Raw genomic sequence first — 19,986 nt, forward strand, 5'->3', positions numbered from 1 at the left:
CCGTTTTTAATTGTTCAACAAATACAGTAATGTATATTATTTCATACAGTGATTTTATATATATGCTTTAATAATACTTCACTTTATAGTCTGACTCGTTTGCTTTTCTCTGAGGACTATGCATGATTATATGTCTAATATAGCCTGAAATATTAACAAGAAAAATATAACAAACAATTAACATGAGTAGACTTTCATAGAATAGTAATATAAAGTTAAAGATATCATTAGAGCAAATCATTATATTTATATAATGAAAATATTTTCGTGTGTAATTGCTGTTATGGGGCGACTTTGATTACCTTATTACGATATTACCAAATAAAATTATTTTAATTTTTCAACGGCAGAAGTTTCTAGTTGTTAAGCACCAAACAGCACAATGAGCTATCTGTGTTGTACCCATTGTAGGGAACGAAGCTCGAATTTTATCGTTATAGGTTCATAAAGATTGCGGTAAGCCATCGGAAAGGTTAAGGAAGGAAGGAGAATTATAAAACGTTCGACTTTATTTATTTATTTCCAGTTTAGCATTAATGATGACTTGTCAACGTCATTGTGTTGATAAGTGAAATAGCAGGGTTTTTTTATACAACAGCTGCAAATTGTTCAAAGACTGTATCCCGTAACTATTTTACAGAATTATGTACAACTTATATATATATATATATATACACACATACACAGTAGGCTGAAAAACTTATATTAAAATTATTTCTAAAATGGAAGTCAGTAAGTCACTTGATAACCACAGTGGTATAAAGTCGCTGTGGAATGTCATGTATCAGAACTACATGTTGGTATTTCTTAGCGTTTCGTAGTTAATGTGATACCACAGAAATTTGCTTGCTTTTAGTAAGGGTATGGAACGGCTCTTTCCGACGCAAAATATTCATACACTCAGGTCTTGAAGATATGCTCAGATTGGGGATTTAGAATTTCCAGGACTGGGATGTCTATTGTGCTTAATGGCATTGGAGAACAAAGGTATATGGATCAACTTGAGCTACCGGCACCATCCAGGAAGAGACATGCATGAAGTCATACCCATCCTGGTAGGCAAAGTACGGCAATTTGTAATGGATGAGAATCCACAAACAGATAAGTCCGTGGTAAAAGCCATTCACGTGTCTCAGGCAACAGTATACAACACAAGCCTTGATTAAGAAGGATCTCCGTCTGGAAAAGCGATGCAAGTCACGTATATACAAGTAGCTTTCACAACAGACATATCTGTTCAACTAACGCATACCTCAAGTAGTTGCAGAATTAAACAAATGTTCATGCTTTTATATTTGAAGACGAGCGATCAAGTCGCCAAACACAGAACCTATTGATTTATTTGAGATCGAATTATTAAAATGGGCGCTGGGAATCATCATTTTCGTAATCTAGATGGCTCACGTGAAGCAAGCTGGGTGGAGGGATGTTTTTTGGTCATAATAGCCTTGCGAAGTGCCCTTTGGCAATATAAATTACGCTGTAGGGCCTATTTTCAAGATATAAAGTCGTTAGCTAGAACATGACCGGACGTAGTGACATGGACGGTAACGAAGTGATAAGGCTTCAAATCGTTTCAAGATAACAACCTCAACTTCTGTATATGTATATATATATTCAGAAACAGATGTTGATTTGTATGCTTTGGTTATAAGAAATCATACACCATATGTTGACAAAAATAATTACACAATACGTTTACAGATCTCAGATTCTGGTTCTTTTGACATTTTTATTGATCTTTGCATATTTTAGTCGTAAGTATTACTTAACACCGTAAAATACGTTAATCTAAAAATATACAACAAGTATAAACCAATTCAGCCCATTTTGATAATCTCAAATACTTTCAAAAATGTTAAAAATAATTCTTAAATTTGGAATTGTGCACGCACGTATGAGCTTTGTTTAAACAATTTCCAGTTCATTATAATGGCCGTTTTACACACAGAGACCTCGACGACAGGTTGTTCAATAGGAACTCAGCTGCTTTAGTGGATCCACGCACTTTCCTTATTACTTTTCCTCAACTGCAATTAGAGTACGAGAGTGAACACAACTATTTCAGAGATTACATGATATAATCAGGCGTTTGTTTGTTTTGCCTTTATACTTTCGCTATCAGGTGATCAACAAAGAGATCTGTTTATTTTGCCTTTAAACTTTCAACAACAGGTGATCAGCCAAGAGATCTGTTTATTTTGCCTTTATACTTTCACTAACAGGTGATCAACCAAGAGGTTGAAGTTAAGCACAAAGCTATACAATGGGTTATCTATGCTCTGCCCGCCACGGGTATCGAAACCCGGTTTCTAGCGTTGTAAGTCCGCAGACATACCGTTGTGCCACTGAGGGGCCAACCAAAAATGTTTTATTTACCAGTCATAAGGAAGGAAAATAATTAATAAATTTACTATGATAAATAATATCAAATAAATAAATTAACATTTTTTAATAATCATTGAAATTTTGTGGAAATTCCTTTAAACATATATACAGTGAAGCAGGGACATGTCCATAGGGATGGCATAGGGGCAAACCTCTACTGGAGAACTCTGCCTCCGAGCAGCCCCCTACCTGAGATATCAGAATTTAGTCTTATAAGATTTCTAAATTTTCTCTACGTTATGGGTCCGGCATGGCCAGGTGGTTAGGTCGCGGGTTCGAATCCCAGTCCCACCAAACATGCTCGCCCTTTTAGCCGTGGGGGCGTTATAATGTGACGGTCAATCCCACTATTCCTTGGTAAAAGAATAGCCCAAGAGTTGGCGGTGGGTGGTGATGACTAGTTGCCTTCCCTCTAGTCTTACCCTGCTAAATTAGGGACGGCTAGCGCAGATAGCCCTCGTGTAGCTATGCGCGAAATTCAAAAACAAACAAACTCTACGTTATGACTCCCACTGACATGAAAGTGTTTTTTTTTTTTTTCGTTGTTGTTGTTGATTTTGTAGGGGGGAAGTAGTCATGCTATGTAACTTGAATCAAAAGATGTATTTCCAATCAGGTGAAACCTAGGGGCGGGTTTAATGGCAGTTTGAAAATCAACCGACTGCAACGAAGCTATGTTATTTTTAATTAAAAAGAATAAATACATACTACGTAAAGGTAAAAAGGATATTTCCTTTGAATTTAATACAATGATGTTTATATAATATTGCTTGATTACTTTCTAAAATTTCAATAAAAAGAGATCCGTGAAATATTACTTTGGGTAAAGGAATCAATGAAAGATGTAGCAATATCTTTGATATTGCGTCAGTTAATAAATCTAATACTTGTATGTTTCTTAAACTAATCATTATATACATTCACTCAACATTGATATTTCGAAAATTTCTTTTACATTGCACTGTAGTACATTCAAGGACTTAGAATAAGATACTTGATCACTGCACCAACGAGAGATTCGAAGGATTGATTGGTAAAAAGAAATGATATCGACTAGTTCCAACAAAATGAAAGAAGACTAGATTAACTTGTTCAAAACACAACACATTATATTCACAATAACAGACGCGATGAAATCGAAGTAAATGGCTGGATAAAAACACAGTAAAGTCTGGACTTACGAACACGGAATTTTAATAAAACTGGCTGCGAACTGAAACTAAATAACTTGCGAAACTTGAAATGAAATGAAAGTATGCCAACACAGACGGTAAATACAGCAAAGGGTATAAACAAGAAATACGGCACAGCTCAGGTCGATTTTGACTCCGAGTTTCATAGCTGAGATGTTTGCTCTGCTATTAAGCATAAAGCTACACAATGGGCTATATTTACTCTGCCCATTGCGAATAAGAAAACCTGATTAGCGTTATAAGCCCATGATAGCTGAAATGATTCCTTTTGAAAGTAACACAATTGTTCTCACAATTCATATTCTTTCTCTCTGTTGCCTGATCAATAACAAACAAAACCAAGATTTTGGCTGTATGTCTACCCCAATTGATAGTTATTAAGTATTCTCACACCATGATAATATTGGCCTCTCATGCATAGATGAATTTCAAGAAAATTTTATGCTAGTACTCAGTATATTTGTAATGTAAGTGAATAAGCACATGCACGCCACTTCGTCATTTTTATAGCTGCTGTACAACCTAACTGAATAGTAATTATTGTAAAGATTGTGCGATAACATTAAACTCATTATTTCTAAAACTGGTATATAAAACTGTCATACTGGTAATCAGTACTGCTTCAAAAATCAGTTGCCTACATATTTTCTTTTCTTTCTTACTTTCTTTTTTTCGTACTGACTGAATATCACCACCGATCTCATGAGATAGTAAATCTACTTTGATGGGTGGAGAGTAATACCGAGAAATAAATTTACCACATGGTTTACAATACATTACCAGGTGTTAACCCTAAAACTTGAAAATATTTTGCTTTTTAATTAATTATAACTACAGGAGAACTAAGTATGTTGTAGCTGCCCAGAACAATTTCATGGCACCTTTGTATGAATTAGAGGAAAGTTGACTTCAACAATTAAGCACATTAAAATTTTATGATAACGTTTTGTTTTGTTTTCCTACTTGAGAATGTGTCTTCCAATTATGATTTAAGATTTCCATTTATTATCGTCTTAGTATGACAAGTCAACATATATAAAGATAGAATAATTTCCACGAAAGGAGGCCGAAGCCTGCCTGGAGTGGTCAACTTTTTTAACCACTCCACCATTATACAATAGTGTGATGTCAGTCAGTAGACTCTAAAATGACGTCACATAAAGGACGCTTAACGCTGCAATTTGTACTGTCGTGATGTCAGAAAAACCTACGCGTGCCATGAATCACGAGAACAAATATGCATTCTGTAGGCTACAACACAACACGACATATGAACTTCAAAGTAAGAAATAAAAATATTTGTTACTCTTAATTTTCGTTTAATTTACTCTTGGAGCAGAACACTTTCGGAGGACATGCGGAAGTACGTATATATATAAAAGTCTTAATCATTTATTGATTTAAGTAGCAAGTGTGAAAAGAAGAAAAATAATGTTTTACAATTATGACAATATTTACCATATTCAACTCTTGATGACAGATGCTGTTTTCTCCAAAAGGCAGTGTAAAACATTACGCGTTTTATCGTTGGGTTATATCAAATAAAATAGTAAAATAAACTTAGAAAACTTAGGCTTCATGGAAACACATATTTAAATTACTAAATATTGGTTTATATAATTGTTAAATCATAATTAATTTTTCAGTTATGCTGAAGACTCATTAAACGTTTCACTATGTTAATGATAAGGGCTGGCTTTAAGATTGTTTTTTTTATAAATTTATAATAGTTTAGAGGATGGGACAGCCTAGATGGTCCAACAGGTCCCTTGTTGTCCCTAAATATTATATTGTTATTATTTTTGAAGAAAGAATAGCGGAGGAAGAGAAAAGTCTATGAATGGTTCTCCAGTGAAAATATTGGTGAATCGATGTCGTATGGTCTTAAGACGTATGAATAGATTGATGCGTATTTAGAATTTTAAATACATTTTTTAAAGAGTAAAAGTAGATTGTTCAATAGTTATTGAAATGCACATGGGTCCGGAAGTTCTAAATGACATAGCCTATAGTTCTCCGCAAAAACAGTACAGCTTAAATTTGTAAGAAAATGAATTTAAAATAGTGATGTTATGTGTGTACATTGAAATTTGAATGTTCAATTCATCTATATTAATACTTAGCTTACGATAAATTTAACTTTGTAATAACGCGAAGTTTTAAGAAAACAAAGTGTCGTAAGTTTTTAAAAACTTTTTGAAATTGATTTTATTTAGTTTTTCACTTTTAAAGATATAACCTTGAAAAACATTAATAACTATAGGCCTAAGTTAGTAAAGACTAGCAGGAAAGATTTAACCTACCAACAAAGTAAATGCACCAAGTAATTTATAGATTTATAGTCAGATAGAACTTTGAACATTTTTTTTTGTTGTTGTTGTTTTTACACGAGATTCTGTGTGCAACTCTAAGCAAAGCCTACAAAATATAAACTTCTATAAAAGTATATGAAAATATATAGCATGTTGGAAAATAGGGGATTAATTAAAACACAAAACAGTTAAATTTTTGAGAAATTAATTATACATACTTGTTTAATGACTGTAAAGTATTAATAATAAACTATAATTACTTGAAATTAAATCCTATTTCAAAAGCGCAAAAACGTTTGTTTTTGATGGAACAATTTTAACATGCTTGAATCAAAACTGTTGCATGGTCATTATTCATAGAATAATATGTATGAAGCACAGTTAGCAACTACTGTTCTTATAGTATGAAGTCCAGAGTCAGGGCTACAGTGTATATGTTAAGACTGTTTTACATCTTCCTGCTGTAATTTGCGTTTTTTTAGTAGATAGTTGGTACTATTGCTGGCAGGGTTTTGGATACTATTTTAACAGAATTGTGATAGTGAAACTTTGTCGTAATCAATGTGTATAACAAACTGTACTGAGTATTACAAACTCTTTTTCCTCACTATATATATATATATATATATATAACATTATTCAAGCTGAAATTTGGTCTTTTGTACTATTTCAACTTCATAATTCAGTCAGCCCCATTCTATAATGTAATCACACATGCATTATTAAGCTCCAACAGTTGATTTTCACCATCATCAAAGTCAGTTTAACACATATCCAAATTTCTGCATATCATGGATTACATTAAAATAATTTCATATGTATTGGTCACTTTACTAAAGATGTTCATAATGATTTAAAAGTTAAATAAAGCATTTTCACTTTTCTTATAAAGTATTTAAACTACAATTGGAAGAACACAAACTGTTCTTGCTCTTGATAGAAAAAATTGACATGTACAAAAATCTTTATGAAATAAAGTTTCATTACATAATATCAGTAGTTTAATGCTAATGATATCCCAGAACAGCTACACTTATAGCAGTTTATGTGATAAATATACGTTTTTCCATGGTAATCATCTATTTGGAAGAATATTTGGTTATTGATATGAGAGTTACTGTCACTATGCTTCTCCACATATCTTCTAGATTTGATTAATTTTTTTCTAATTTTGTCTCTTGTTTGTTTAACTATATGAATCCATTTATTTCTTGTTTTTACAGAGCCTGATAGACAGAGGATTATTATTCATATTCGTGACATTAATGATGAACCACCCTATTTCATTAATCGTCCATTACCAATGCAAGCTGTGGTCCAGCTCAATGCTGCACCTGGAACACCTGTCTTTAAGCTTCAGGCTCGAGACCCTGACACTGATCACAACATCCACTATGTTTTAGTTCGTGACAGGAGTAAGACAGTATTTATATTTTTCTTATCAAAATTGTTTTGTATGAAGTAAAGAAAGTTTCAGAGGAAAAGCTACAAAACACATGAATGTTATATGCAATTGTAAGTTAACCATTTTATTCCATCATTTTGACAACTTGGTAAATTCTAGCACAACTGTGATAATACATTTGAGAAACTCGAGTTGTTAGTTATTTTAAAATTGGGAGTAAAAGTTATTATTCAAAGTTTCCTTTCAATTTTCCCTCCAAAAAATATATCTAATTTCTTCAATAGATATTCTTATGTGAAATACAGGAATTTAATAAATTCAGCTGTTTTTTGCCTTTTTGTCATAAACTCATGATAAGTTTTGTTTACCTAGTATACATGATAAGTTTGAAAGTTCCTTCATTGACTTTCAGTGTGTTGCCAAGTAGTGTGGGAACATTTTTACATTCTAAAGAAGTGCTGTGAGGAATGTACAATTCTATCACCAAATTTAATATTTTCCTTTTAGTCCACTATACTTATAACATGCTGTTTTACTGTGTTATCTGTTCTCAGAAATCTGTTTTATTAAGTTAACTACTAAATATTACACTTAGGAAACTCAACTACATGGTACATGATAGAAATAAGAGCCTTTAATTATGTACACATATATATTTTCAACTTAAATCAAACTTAGGTTGTGGTGAAACAGTGGTGCATTTTAATCAATGATTATATTTGTAGAAAATGTTTAGATACAGTGAGAGCAGCTGATTTGTCAAATCCTGATTTTATATCTTGTGTAATGCATGAGTGTCAGAGTATATAGGTCCAAGATTTGTGATGCTTCTAACCTGTGATGTTGACTTGGCATAGCGTGGTAGTTAAGGCACTTGAATCACAATCTGTGGGTCATGGGTTCAAATCTCATCACTAATATGTTTGCCCTTTCAGTTGTCTGGGGCATTATAACATGACAGTCAATCTTATTATTAATTGGTAAAGAGTAGCTCAACTTACATTGTTACACTTCATTAGAAATAGTGAGTGATTAAGCAAATTCATTGTAAAGAGAAATTAAAATAGAATTAGAATGTAGTAATTTTCATACTTATGATAAAAATATTTTACCATATTTATTCAGTTACTTGTTAGTATATGCTTATTAGAATGCTAATAAAGAGTACCTTAACTTATTTATGATGCAGTTAAGTGGTGTAAAGAAATGTTTTGTATCTCTACATTTAAATTAGGTTCTTTGAATACTTATGATAAACAGCCAATAATTTAAATGTTATAACAAATGAGTGGAACTGTACATGCAATTTTTAGGCTTAATAAGTAGGTTTATTTTCAGTTAAAGGAAATCTGTTTGATAAACTAAGGTCAGAAACCTTCTAGATTTTTTTATTTAATGTTCATTAATAGCTTTTTTTATGACACACATATTTAGTTATTTAAGACTATTTAAGCTGTATCTAATCATCTTTATTATTTAAATTATAAAATTGTTTGATTAGAATAAAAGCCCAAAAATATATTTTCGTATTATTGCTGACATAATTTTATTAAAACACACATTTCCAAGCAGTGCAACAGAGGTTAACGTGAATACAAAAATTATCATACATATTAATATAAATGTATTACTCGGTAATTAAAGCACATTCTAAGGTAAAAATAAAAATCTAGTGGGTAATATTATACAATATATTGCAGTATTTAAGTAGGATATATGCTTCATGTATGTTCATCTTCTATGTTAACATTTCTCAGCTGGTGGCAGATTTGAAGTAGACGAGAGATCTGGTGAACTGAGAACTCGAGGAAAAGAACCATTCATGCTGGACAAAGAATATGTATTGTATGTTAAGGCAGAAGATCGAAATGGAAAGGTCAGCCAGTATAAATACCAATCCACCTCGGAGATGAGACTGTCAGTGATGGGAGGGAAACGTGCGCCTCAGTTTTACATGGAAAAATATGAGACTACTATTCCAGAGAGCCAAAAAAAAGATTCAGAGTAAGAAATCCAGTTGAATTATTGCTAATTAAATTCATTTCTATGTTTGGATGTGTGACTTATCTACAAAGCTTTTCTAGCAAGTAGTAAGTGAAGATTTTTTATTGAATGATAAAAATATTAATCACGTGTCATTATTGCCTGTGGGGTATTTATTTGTATTTCAGTGAAGGGTCTTCAATTGTTGGTTAAGCTTTTAGCTGTTAATAACGAATGTTAAAAGTAAGCAGTAGAACATCTCACTGATTAAAAATATGTCTTTGTCTGGGAGTTTCTTTAGATATTCTGAACACAAAAATTATGAACTTATGTTCTTTCTGAAGTATTATATGCTTAATGTTGAGGCTGTTATCAAAAGGATTTTTCTAGGAAAGTGTGAAAAAAAAAAGAGAAGGGTTTGAATTTCTTAAGTTGACATGTCTGGTATTTAACAACCTGATCTAGCTAGGAATCAAATCCAAATTTAAATTTTTCCATTGAACCATTACAAGGAAATGTATAACATGTAATTAAATTTTAAAAGATAAATTCAGAACATTGTTGATTTTATTGCAGCGTTATTGAGGTAAAGGCCAAGTCATTTGCTGACCGGCAGATTCGATACACTTTACGAGCCAAAGGGTCAGGAGAAGGCACTTTTAATATTGACCCCAGTGTTGGCATTGTCAAATTGGCCAAGGACCTTGATTATGAAGATCTTCGCCAGCCTAAAAAATACTCTTTAGTGGTAACAGCAACAGAAGATTCTGGGGGATTTTCCACATCTGTTGATGTGAGTAAAAAGTTTTTTTGTATATGAGTCTGTGGATGATATGCTTGAATAAAAGACATAGATACATTTAAGAAGGAAGATATTCTACATGTCTTATTGTGCACGAGTAAAGAGAATGTATACAAATAAAAATATAGGAAAATTTATTTTGACATAGACTTATAAACTAATTAAAATCATTTCAATCATATATCTATAAAATTATTTGATGTCCATATTACTTTTATTGGCCAAATTACTAACCTCCTCAATTCCTGAAACAAAGGATTTTTCATCATTATTAAATGGAATACACTAGGCAATGCATAAATTAAAACTGGATGGAAACTATCACAGTTTTCCAAAAACACAAAAAATGAGGGAGGGGATTTAATTCAAATGTTTATTAGGTCATCAAGAAACTAATGTCACGTTTTGGAACACTTTCATTAACCACCCCCCAAAAAACGTACATCACGTATAATATTTAAACAAACCGCCTAAATGTCACGTTAGTGACAGTCTATATATTATGTAAAGTTTAGTATATTCTAATCCCTTATAGTGATGGCACACGACAAGACACACATTCGGCATGTAATGCTGTTTGATTACAAGAAGGGAAACAATGCAAAACCTACAAAGAATATCAAAGAAGCTTATGGAAATGTTTTGAATGTTCGTAAGTGTCAATGATGGTTCAGCAAATTATGTTCAGGTGACTTTAGACTTAATAATAGGGGCCGACATGTTGGAATTGATACTGATGCTCTAAAGACACTTGTTGAGTCTAACCAAAGGCAACACACTCATGAAATGGCCCTGAAATTGCATGTCTCTCATGAAACAGTACATAAACATCTAAGGAATATGGGAAAACTCCATAAAGAAGGTGTTTGGGTGCCTCACAAACTCTCCAATGATCATCATTTCTAATGTGTGAATGTTGCTTTGTCTCTTCTGGCGTGTAATGTGAGTGAACCATTTTTGGTCAGAATTGTCACTGCTGATGAAAAATGGATTCTCTATGTGAATATTAAATGCCAAAAACAATGGCTCAGTCCTAGACAAAAACCACTTCCGACCCCAAAACCTGGATTCCATCCGCAGAAAGTGATGTTTTGCATTTGGTGGGACATCAACATCCCATAGCGAACTGTCAATGCAGAGATCTATAGTCAGCAACTGGAACATTCACTCGTCAATTGGAAAGGTGTTCTTCTTCTCCACGATAATGCACGTCCACATGTGGCACGTTTGACGCAACACAAGATTATGGAGTTGGGTTGGGAAGTTCTTCCCTACCCACCATATTCTCCATATATGCTACCATCACATTACCATCTTTTTCATATGCTGCAACACCAGCCTAACAGGAAAACGTATGCAAATGTGGAAGGTGTTAAAGAGGACATCAACATGTTTTTTACTTCAAAGCCAAGTGATTTCTTAACTCAGAGCATTAACAACCTGATTATAAGATGGAAAAGCATCATTGATAAGAATGGAGACTATTTCATTTAATAAATGTTTTGTTTTGATATATAAATTGTTCAGTTTTTTTCATCTAAAAATAAGTGACATTAATTTCTTGACGAGCTACTATTTTAACTTTTCATCAAGTTTAATTTTGAATTTAAAGTACATAAATAATGTTGTTTTGATATATAAGTTGTTCAGGTTTTTTCATCTAAAAATAAGTGACATTAATTTCTTGATGAGCTACTATTTTAACTTTTCATCAAGTTTAATTTTGAATTTAAAGTATATAAATAATGTTGAACTGACAGAATAGGCAGTAGTTGCTTCCACTTAAAGAGTTCAACATATAATACTTAAGGACAACAATGGACCTGTTGTTCCATCAAGTCTGACCTATCTATTAAGCTACACTTTAAAAAAGAGCAAAAAACCCAATTTTTATCAAGTCTTCTCTTAAACTCCATTAAGTTTACTGCATCCACCACATCTTAAGGCAACCCATTCCAAAGGTCAAACTACCCTGTTAGAAAAATAAAACTGTCATAACTGAAAATTTTCTTCTGCTCTGCCAAATGTTATATTTGTGTCCTATAGTCCTACCAATCTCACCATTAAATATGAAAAAAAAAGATAATTTACCAACATTATCGATTCCTTTAACAGTCTTAAAAACACCAGCCAAGCTTCTTCTAACTTTTTTTTTCAAGAATAAACAATTTCAGAGATTTTAAACAGATCTTCATTTGGCAACTTTTTAATCACTGGTATCATCCTATAGTAGCACTCCTCTGAACCCTTTCCAGCATTTCAGTGTCCTTCCTAAGGTAAAGTGTTCAAGACTGAACATGATACTCCAAATGTGGCATAACCAGTGATGATTTATTCAATCAAATTACTCCTCTTTAGAGTACTATTTCCATAGATACAACCTAAACTACTATTTGTCTTACCACTAGCAACAACATACTGTTTTAATGATTTAAGAGACTGATCAACCAGAACACCAAGATCCTTTTTTATGAATAGACCACAAGATTATAATCATGAATAAAGAAGATCTCTTTGTTAGACATTTAACAATGCTGAGATGGTCTAAGTACTAGGATGGCTGCCATGTGATGTGGTAGAATATACCTGAGAGTTGGGATAATTTTCTTACCATAGTGTATACTTTAAGTAAGAAGTTTGCCCAAATAATAATAAATAAATGCAAGCAGTGCTTACTTTCTGTCAGATATTTCTAGATCTGAGGTCTGGAAGCTGTTTTGTTTTTAAATCTAAATGACTCAACAGTATAATTAGTTGTAAGTAGAGGCATTGGAACTGAAGCTGCTGGGGGTGCTGTAGCACCCCACTTTTACATATCTGACTTGTATAGCAACTGTAAATTATAACATTATATTATCAGCATATCTAGCCAAGCACCCCCACTTTGCAACTCTTTCCTACACCACTGTAAATAATGCACATTTGCACTGGGAATCTATATTTGACTGATGTAGTTATATATATATATATATATGTATATACATTCATTACTTCCCTCCAGCCCCTTCCCAGGTAGTAGTCTCAGTAACATTTAAACCATTATTGTCGACGACCTAAGTTCCCTCAACAGGGATCTTGTATCTTTTTTTCTAGAAATTAAGCACTAAACATAAGAATCATCCATCTTCTGGCCAATCTTGTTCAGATATTTTGAAAATACATCAAGTTAAATTTGTTTTGTTTTCAGAAACTGCATACAATTATTAAATAATCAGTTTTTATTTTCAAGGTACAGTAAGCATAAATTTGGTATTGTGAGAAAAGGCTTGAACAGGCCTTGGGTTTTACTGGTTTGAACAAAACACAAGTAATCATTAGGTACAGGAGACAGAGAAATGCCAATAAATTTAAACTATTGGATCACTTGTTTAGTTAATGTCATTACTTTAAATCTTAGGTTTAGCATAGTCTTGGAAAAAAATTGTTGGATAATTTAGAAGTAAAGAACATCCTAATTATTCCTAGAATTTAAAAAAAAATCTAAGATATATGGTAGTTCTAAGAAACGTTTTTATATGAATAAACTACAAGAACTAGTGTTTATCAGCGAGGATATAGTAGTGAGTAAAATCTGCATAATAAAGTGATGTGTCTTTTTTTTCATGGCTCATCTATACTTAAGCCTTCCATATCTTTGTAAGGAGTACATCAGTCAAGACGTAAATCATGTTCAAAGTAATCTTTTAAAAAGATTTATTGTTTGCCTGTTAACATATTGTTTGGTGCTAGTGTAAATTAGTAGTGTACTTTACATAGAAGAAGAAAGGAGTGAAACAGGACAATGGAATACAGATGCTACATTATGGTAGTGAAACAGATATCATCTGTGTTGGAGAATACTCTTGAAGCTTCTAACTTGAGTTTTACAAAAAAGACGATCTTACTTAGAGATCAAATCACCATAAATCTTTGTTGTCTACATATTGACTCAGGCTTTTATTGATTTTTCAATCAAGACAAATAGTACACATATACCCTTCCATGAATGTTACAAGCTACTTTAAATGTTAAAATATTCTATACATGAGAAATGGAAATTTTGATGAACAGAACAAAAAAAATTCCCAGTTTTCAATTGTGTTTACAGCAGAATTAAATTTTTTAACAAATACATCCAATACTTGCATGTATGCTTTGATAACATAAGAAATCAATAAAATATTATCATTTTATGGTATACATATTATACAGCAAAATGGAAAATTGTTGTGTAAAGATCTTTGTCATGAAGGTAAAGAATATTAATCAAAGTAGATGTAGCAATAAGCCAAGTGGTAACTACAGATTTTTTTGTAATTTATAAATGCTATGAATTTGGAAATTAAATGTTATAATGTATAAACATATGGAATCATGCCATGACTTTAGCCTAAGATAAATATTGTTACAATGTTTTAAATGTCTGATTCATAAACTTTTTTTTTACTTTCAGTTAACAATTACAGTGAATGATGTAAATGACAATTCTCCACGTTTTGAGCTTCCCGATTACCAGGCTCATAATGTAGATGAAGATATTCCACCTGGAACTTCAATTTTACAGGGTATATTTTTGATTTTTGCCCCTACATAAAGTATTTTCAGATTCTAAAATGAAATATTTAGATAGATTTATATATGAGCTTTGTAATTTTTTTTGTTTTTTTTACTATTTGATGCATTTATTTTCCTTCATCCAACAAAGGAAATTTGTTTTGTAGTAAGATTTAACCATTTCAAATAGAAAAAAGAAAAGAATAAATTTATTTTATTGTATTTAACACTATTAGAAGTGTTTCTAGATATTGATATTAGACTTATTTAGTCTGCCTATGAAAAATAAATATATAATGTTTTCTTTGATGATGTATAATGGTTCCATTCAATAGAGATATAAAGGAAGTTATTGATCTGTTTTGAATTATTTTGGAAAGTGAAAAAAATTCACGGAGACATGAATGTAACATCTCATCAAACATAGCTTTAGAATCAGTAAGCTCAGTTTATTACTTACTGTGTTTTATATGAATCTCTTCATGATTGAAAAGAATACTTGCATTTCTTTTCAGAAGTTAAGAAAATTTTTACACTACACTATTAAGATATATTAGTTTTAATCATAATCGCTTCAATTTGCAATTCTCTAATATGCACATCTAATAATTTAAGACTGATAGATTTGCAAATTTTTTAACTAAAGCTAGAAGGATTTTTCTTAAACTTGATTACAAATATTGTATACAATTAAAGATATATTAAACAAGTTAATTTATAGTTTTTACTGTTTTTGGTTTCTCTTATTTTACCAATTTTTCTTGACTAAAAACACTTTAACCATATTTTTCACAATGACTTAAGATGAACTGCTTTTATTTTTTTTACTATCTTGTAGTTTCTGCATCAGATTTGGATTCTTATGAAAATGCTCAAATAACATATACAATCCAAAGCAAAGACTTCACAATTGATAATCGAGGAACCATCTATTCAAATAAACGACTGGATGCTGATGTTAACAACACATATGAGTTTACAGTAGAAGCCACTGACCATGGGGACCCTCAACTCACTGGCACTGCCACTGTCCGTATCTATACAGAAAATAAGAATGATGAGTTCCCCAAGTTTAGTCAGGATGTGTACACTCCCAATGTAGATGAAAATGCAGGGCCTAACACATTAATAACCACTGTAGTGGCTAGTGATAAGGATGGAGACAACATCCATTTTGGATTTGTGGGTGGGGGAACTGTCTCGGGCATGTTTCAGATTGAAGAACGAACTGGTAATTTGGTTCACTGTGTTTTTCCAACTCAATTTTGTGTTATGTACAGGACCAAATGATCTTTTTGTCTTTTTACCATATTTTACTACATATTTTTTATGTCAGTGATAAATGTAAAGACAAGATATTTATGTAACTGAGCAAGAGAATACAATTTGTCAGATCATACAGTTTTTGATATAAATAAAATATTATTATTGTTTGTTATGTCAGTTTTGCCTTTATAGAAGTTGAACTGATTTCTACTTAATATAAAGCTATTACTGAAATATCATTGTGTGTGTAAATAGCAAAAATGTGTCACTTCATATATTCAATTAGATGTTATTTCTGTATTAAAAATATTGTCGTGACATTAAATTCCGATACAGAACATTACCTCTGCACCGGTCCCTCCACCTATTCAATGTGGGATTCTATCTATTTCTGTGAGTAGAGGTAATGTACTGTATCTGAAGTTATAATTTTCCTATACTGAAAATATATTTGCGATAGGTACTTACCTCATCTCACCCTTCCTCCCCACTGAAAACCGATGCTTCCATTTTCTGCATCGAGAGAGTATGTCACACTCTTATTGGTGGAGGTTTGTTGCATGATGATTTGCATGTGAGATCCACTGGAATCAGTCAATTCCAAATGAGTGGGAGATTCAAAGCTTATGGCATGCACAATTGTTTTTTGGATATAGAGAGCAGCACTGAACGAAAATAGCTATTTCTGTGAGTAGAGGTAAGTACCTATCGGAAATACATTTTCAGTATAGGAAAATTATAACTTTGAGAACAACAATGGACCTGTTGCTCTGTTTAGGCAATCCTTTCCACTAAACTAAATTTAAAAACAAATAAAAAAACTCAAAGCCGCACCTTATCATTCAAATATTTATCAACCATTCCCTTAAACTCATTTAAATTGAATACATCTACCATCGTAAGGCAACTCATTACAAAGGCCAACCACCCTGTAAGAAAAATAGAACTATCTAATCTGAAAATGATGCCTACCCTGCCAACATTTATATATATGTCCACTATTTATACCATTCTCACCATTAAGTACAAAAAAACGATGCATCAACACTATTAATTGCCTTAAGAACCTTAAAAACTTCAATCAGATCCTCTCTAGCTCTTCGTTTTTTCAAGAGAAAACAATTTCAGAGATTTTAACCTGTCTCTGTATAACAAACTTTCCATCCCAGATATCTTCCTGGTAGCCCTCCTCTGAACTAGACCCGGCATGGCCAGGTGGTTAGGGTGCTTGACTCGCAATCTGTGGGTTGCGGGTTCGATTCCCTGTCACACCAAACACGCTCGCCCTTTCAGCCATGGGGGCATTATAATGTGACAGTCAATCCCACTATTTGTTGGTAAAAGAGTAGCCCAAGAATTGGCGGTGGGTAGTGATGACTAACTGCCTTCACTCTAGTCCTACACTGCTAAATTATGGAGGGCTAGTGCAGATAGCCCTCGTGTAGCTTTGAGCAAAATCCATAACAAACAAACAAACAAACAATCCTCTGAACTCTTTTTAATAATTCATTATCTTTCCACCACATCTTAAAGCAACCCATTAAAAATGTAAGAATGTTTTATAGACTTGTATAATCAGAGAGGGAGCGGAGTAGCTGTTTATGTAAAATGTGAGTTACACCCTGTTAAAGTTTAGGATATCAGAGCTAATAGCAGTGACATTTAATCTATTTATGTTTCTCTTAGAGGTTATAAGAGGAGAAGGCTTATAGTTGGAATTTATTACAGACAACCTGATGAAACTGATGAAATTAACGAGAAACTGTACATTGAGATAAAAATTTTAGGTTAAGATCTCTGAAATTGTTTTCTCTTGAAAGAAAGAAGAGTGAGAGGGATCTGATGGAGGTATCTAAGGAAATTAAGACAGCTTTAGTTTTCTAACAAGGTGATTGGCCTTTCAAATGGGTTACCTTGAGATGTGGTGGATGCAATTAATTTAAGGGAGTTTAAGGAAAACTTAATAAATATTTGAATGATAAGGGCTGGCTTTGAGTGTATCTTATTTTATATTTTAAGATTTAGCAGGTGTGATGATCTAGGTGGACCAACAGATCCCTTGTTGTCCTTAAATTTTATTTGTATGTAAATATTAGTTCAATTTTACATCAGGTGTTCCATTTATTAGAGGATTTCCAGTGGCACCAGTTTCTTGATTCAAATAAATATAAAAACTGAATGTCAATTGTTATACTTTTTACTAACAGAGAAAATTGCAGATGCTCCAAAAAGAGAATATGTGATACATAAGTGAAAACAAGATCAAGAAAACTATTTAAGATAATAATAATAATTTTCTTATGTTATGTTACTTGAATTTTGTTGTTTTTTCTTCTTGTAATCGGTTTAAATTTAGTAATTTGTAGATATTTTTCTGAATTTGTATATTGTCTTCGTAATTATGACTTTCTCTTGTGTGTGTGTGTTTGTGTATTTAGTAGTTGTTATCAAATAATATAACAATTTAAAAGAAGGCTGACAAATTTTAATCACACTATTAGTTTTGCTTCAACATGTGAAGTTTGAATAAGAAGAGTTTAATGCACTTTAGCTATACAGTGCCTTTAAAAAAATTTTTATTGACAGCCCAACAAGACATTGGATCATTAATCTATCTGGCATATAACCTCTCATATTGTCTTTTAACCTAGGATTTTGTTCTGTGAGATTTGTTTTGTTCATTTATATATATTTATTTCTTTGTAGGGGTAATCCGTTTGATTAATGGGCTCATCCAGTTAGACAAAGACAAGTATGAGTTGAATGTTACTGCTCAAGATGATGGATCATGTTGTAAAGATGGTAGCCTGACACCCCACACAAGCACAGCATTGGTTGTTGTATTTATTACTGATGTTAATGACAATAAACCTGAGTTTGAGGAATGTAACACCTACTCACCCACAGTGGAGGAGGGAGCCCCAAGTGGAACCACTGTCATTAGAGTGTGTACCTTCTGTATTGATCATAAACTGTTATTTCACTTCACTTTCTAGTTATAACAGAGCACTCCATTAATTATCAGTTGAATGTTTCCTTATCTGTAACTTTTTTTTAAATCGGAGCTAATTATCTTTATTGTGTTTTTTTTTCATAAATGACGTAAAAAGTTTCATAGCCAACAGTTAATTCATAACTTTCATAACATGCTTGTAGCTTTGTAATCATTATTTTATGTAAACTCAGCTTGCAATGCAGTATATAGTTCAATAAAAAAATAACGTGTGAAAAAGTAGCATTTAAGTATCATCTTATATAAAAATTACTTGAATTTATAACAATTTATAGTTTAAGGGTAAAAATTTATAGTTCAGTTTTATAGTTTTACCTTCTTTTAAGAAGGTAAAAATTTATAGTTCAGTAGTTTCATCACATGTATAGTGAATTGAAAGTCTGATGTGTTAACAGTATTATATTCAAGCTAATAATTTCTTAAAACAAGACTTGTGTAGCATAATCCTGTTATAATGTGTTTTTTGGTGTACGAATTGTAGTAATATTAAACTTAGAACAACATTTAGTTTCACATGCTTTCAGTTAAACACAGGAAAATTGCACTTTATTTTTAAACATACGAGTAAAAAATAGAAGGTCTCAAACTTAATTTTTTAGGACTTTCTTTAGACATTTTATTGTGTTTTTACTTAATTTTTTGTTCACAGTTTCTTCCATTAAAAGAAAGAATTGACAGTGTGTCAAAGGTCAAAGTATGAATTAAAATTTACAAATCAAAGATTAATTTTTGTAAGCAATGACTTATAATACATATAATTTTACAAATGAGATTGAACTTGACCTTCAAATGCCAATGTGAAGTTGGTTAGTGGTATCTTCTTTAGCTGTTGTATTGACTAATCTTGTACTGATAACAAAGTTTAGTTGAGCTACCTTATAATCTGGTAATGATCCTCATCCTAGGTTAAAGCTACTGATCGAGACAAAGGACACAATGGACTAGTTCATTACAGCATTGTACAGCAACCTAATCAGAAAGGCACCAAATTTTTGGTGGATGAAGTTTCTGGGGCTGTGAAGACTAACAAGGTTAGGAAAAGTCTGTGCTGCAGATTTATCATGTTATTGCAATGTACTATAGTACATGTA

General features: G+C 32.1%; 1 protein-coding gene across 1 annotated transcript in view; it reads left to right on the forward strand.

Moving 5' to 3' along the window:
• The first annotated feature begins 7,138 nt into the window (after positions 1-7,138).
• LOC106478724 (neural-cadherin-like) overlaps positions 7,139-19,986 on the forward strand; it is a 220,242-nt gene continuing 207,394 nt past the window's right edge. The window contains exons 1-7 of the mRNA XM_022382380.1: positions 7,139-7,308; positions 9,056-9,302; positions 9,858-10,074; positions 14,516-14,627; positions 15,455-15,847; positions 18,589-18,827; positions 19,801-19,926. Coding sequence (XP_022238088.1) covers positions 7,197-7,308; positions 9,056-9,302; positions 9,858-10,074; positions 14,516-14,627; positions 15,455-15,847; positions 18,589-18,827; positions 19,801-19,926 — 1,446 coding nt within the window. The 5' untranslated portion in view covers positions 7,139-7,196. The remainder of the gene's footprint in view (positions 7,309-9,055; positions 9,303-9,857; positions 10,075-14,515; positions 14,628-15,454; positions 15,848-18,588; positions 18,828-19,800; positions 19,927-19,986) is intronic.

Source organism: Limulus polyphemus, unplaced genomic scaffold (genome assembly GCF_000517525.1).
Source record: "Limulus polyphemus unplaced genomic scaffold, Limulus_polyphemus-2.1.2 Scaffold244, whole genome shotgun sequence".
Classification (NCBI taxonomy): domain Eukaryota; kingdom Metazoa; phylum Arthropoda; class Merostomata; order Xiphosura; family Limulidae; genus Limulus; species Limulus polyphemus.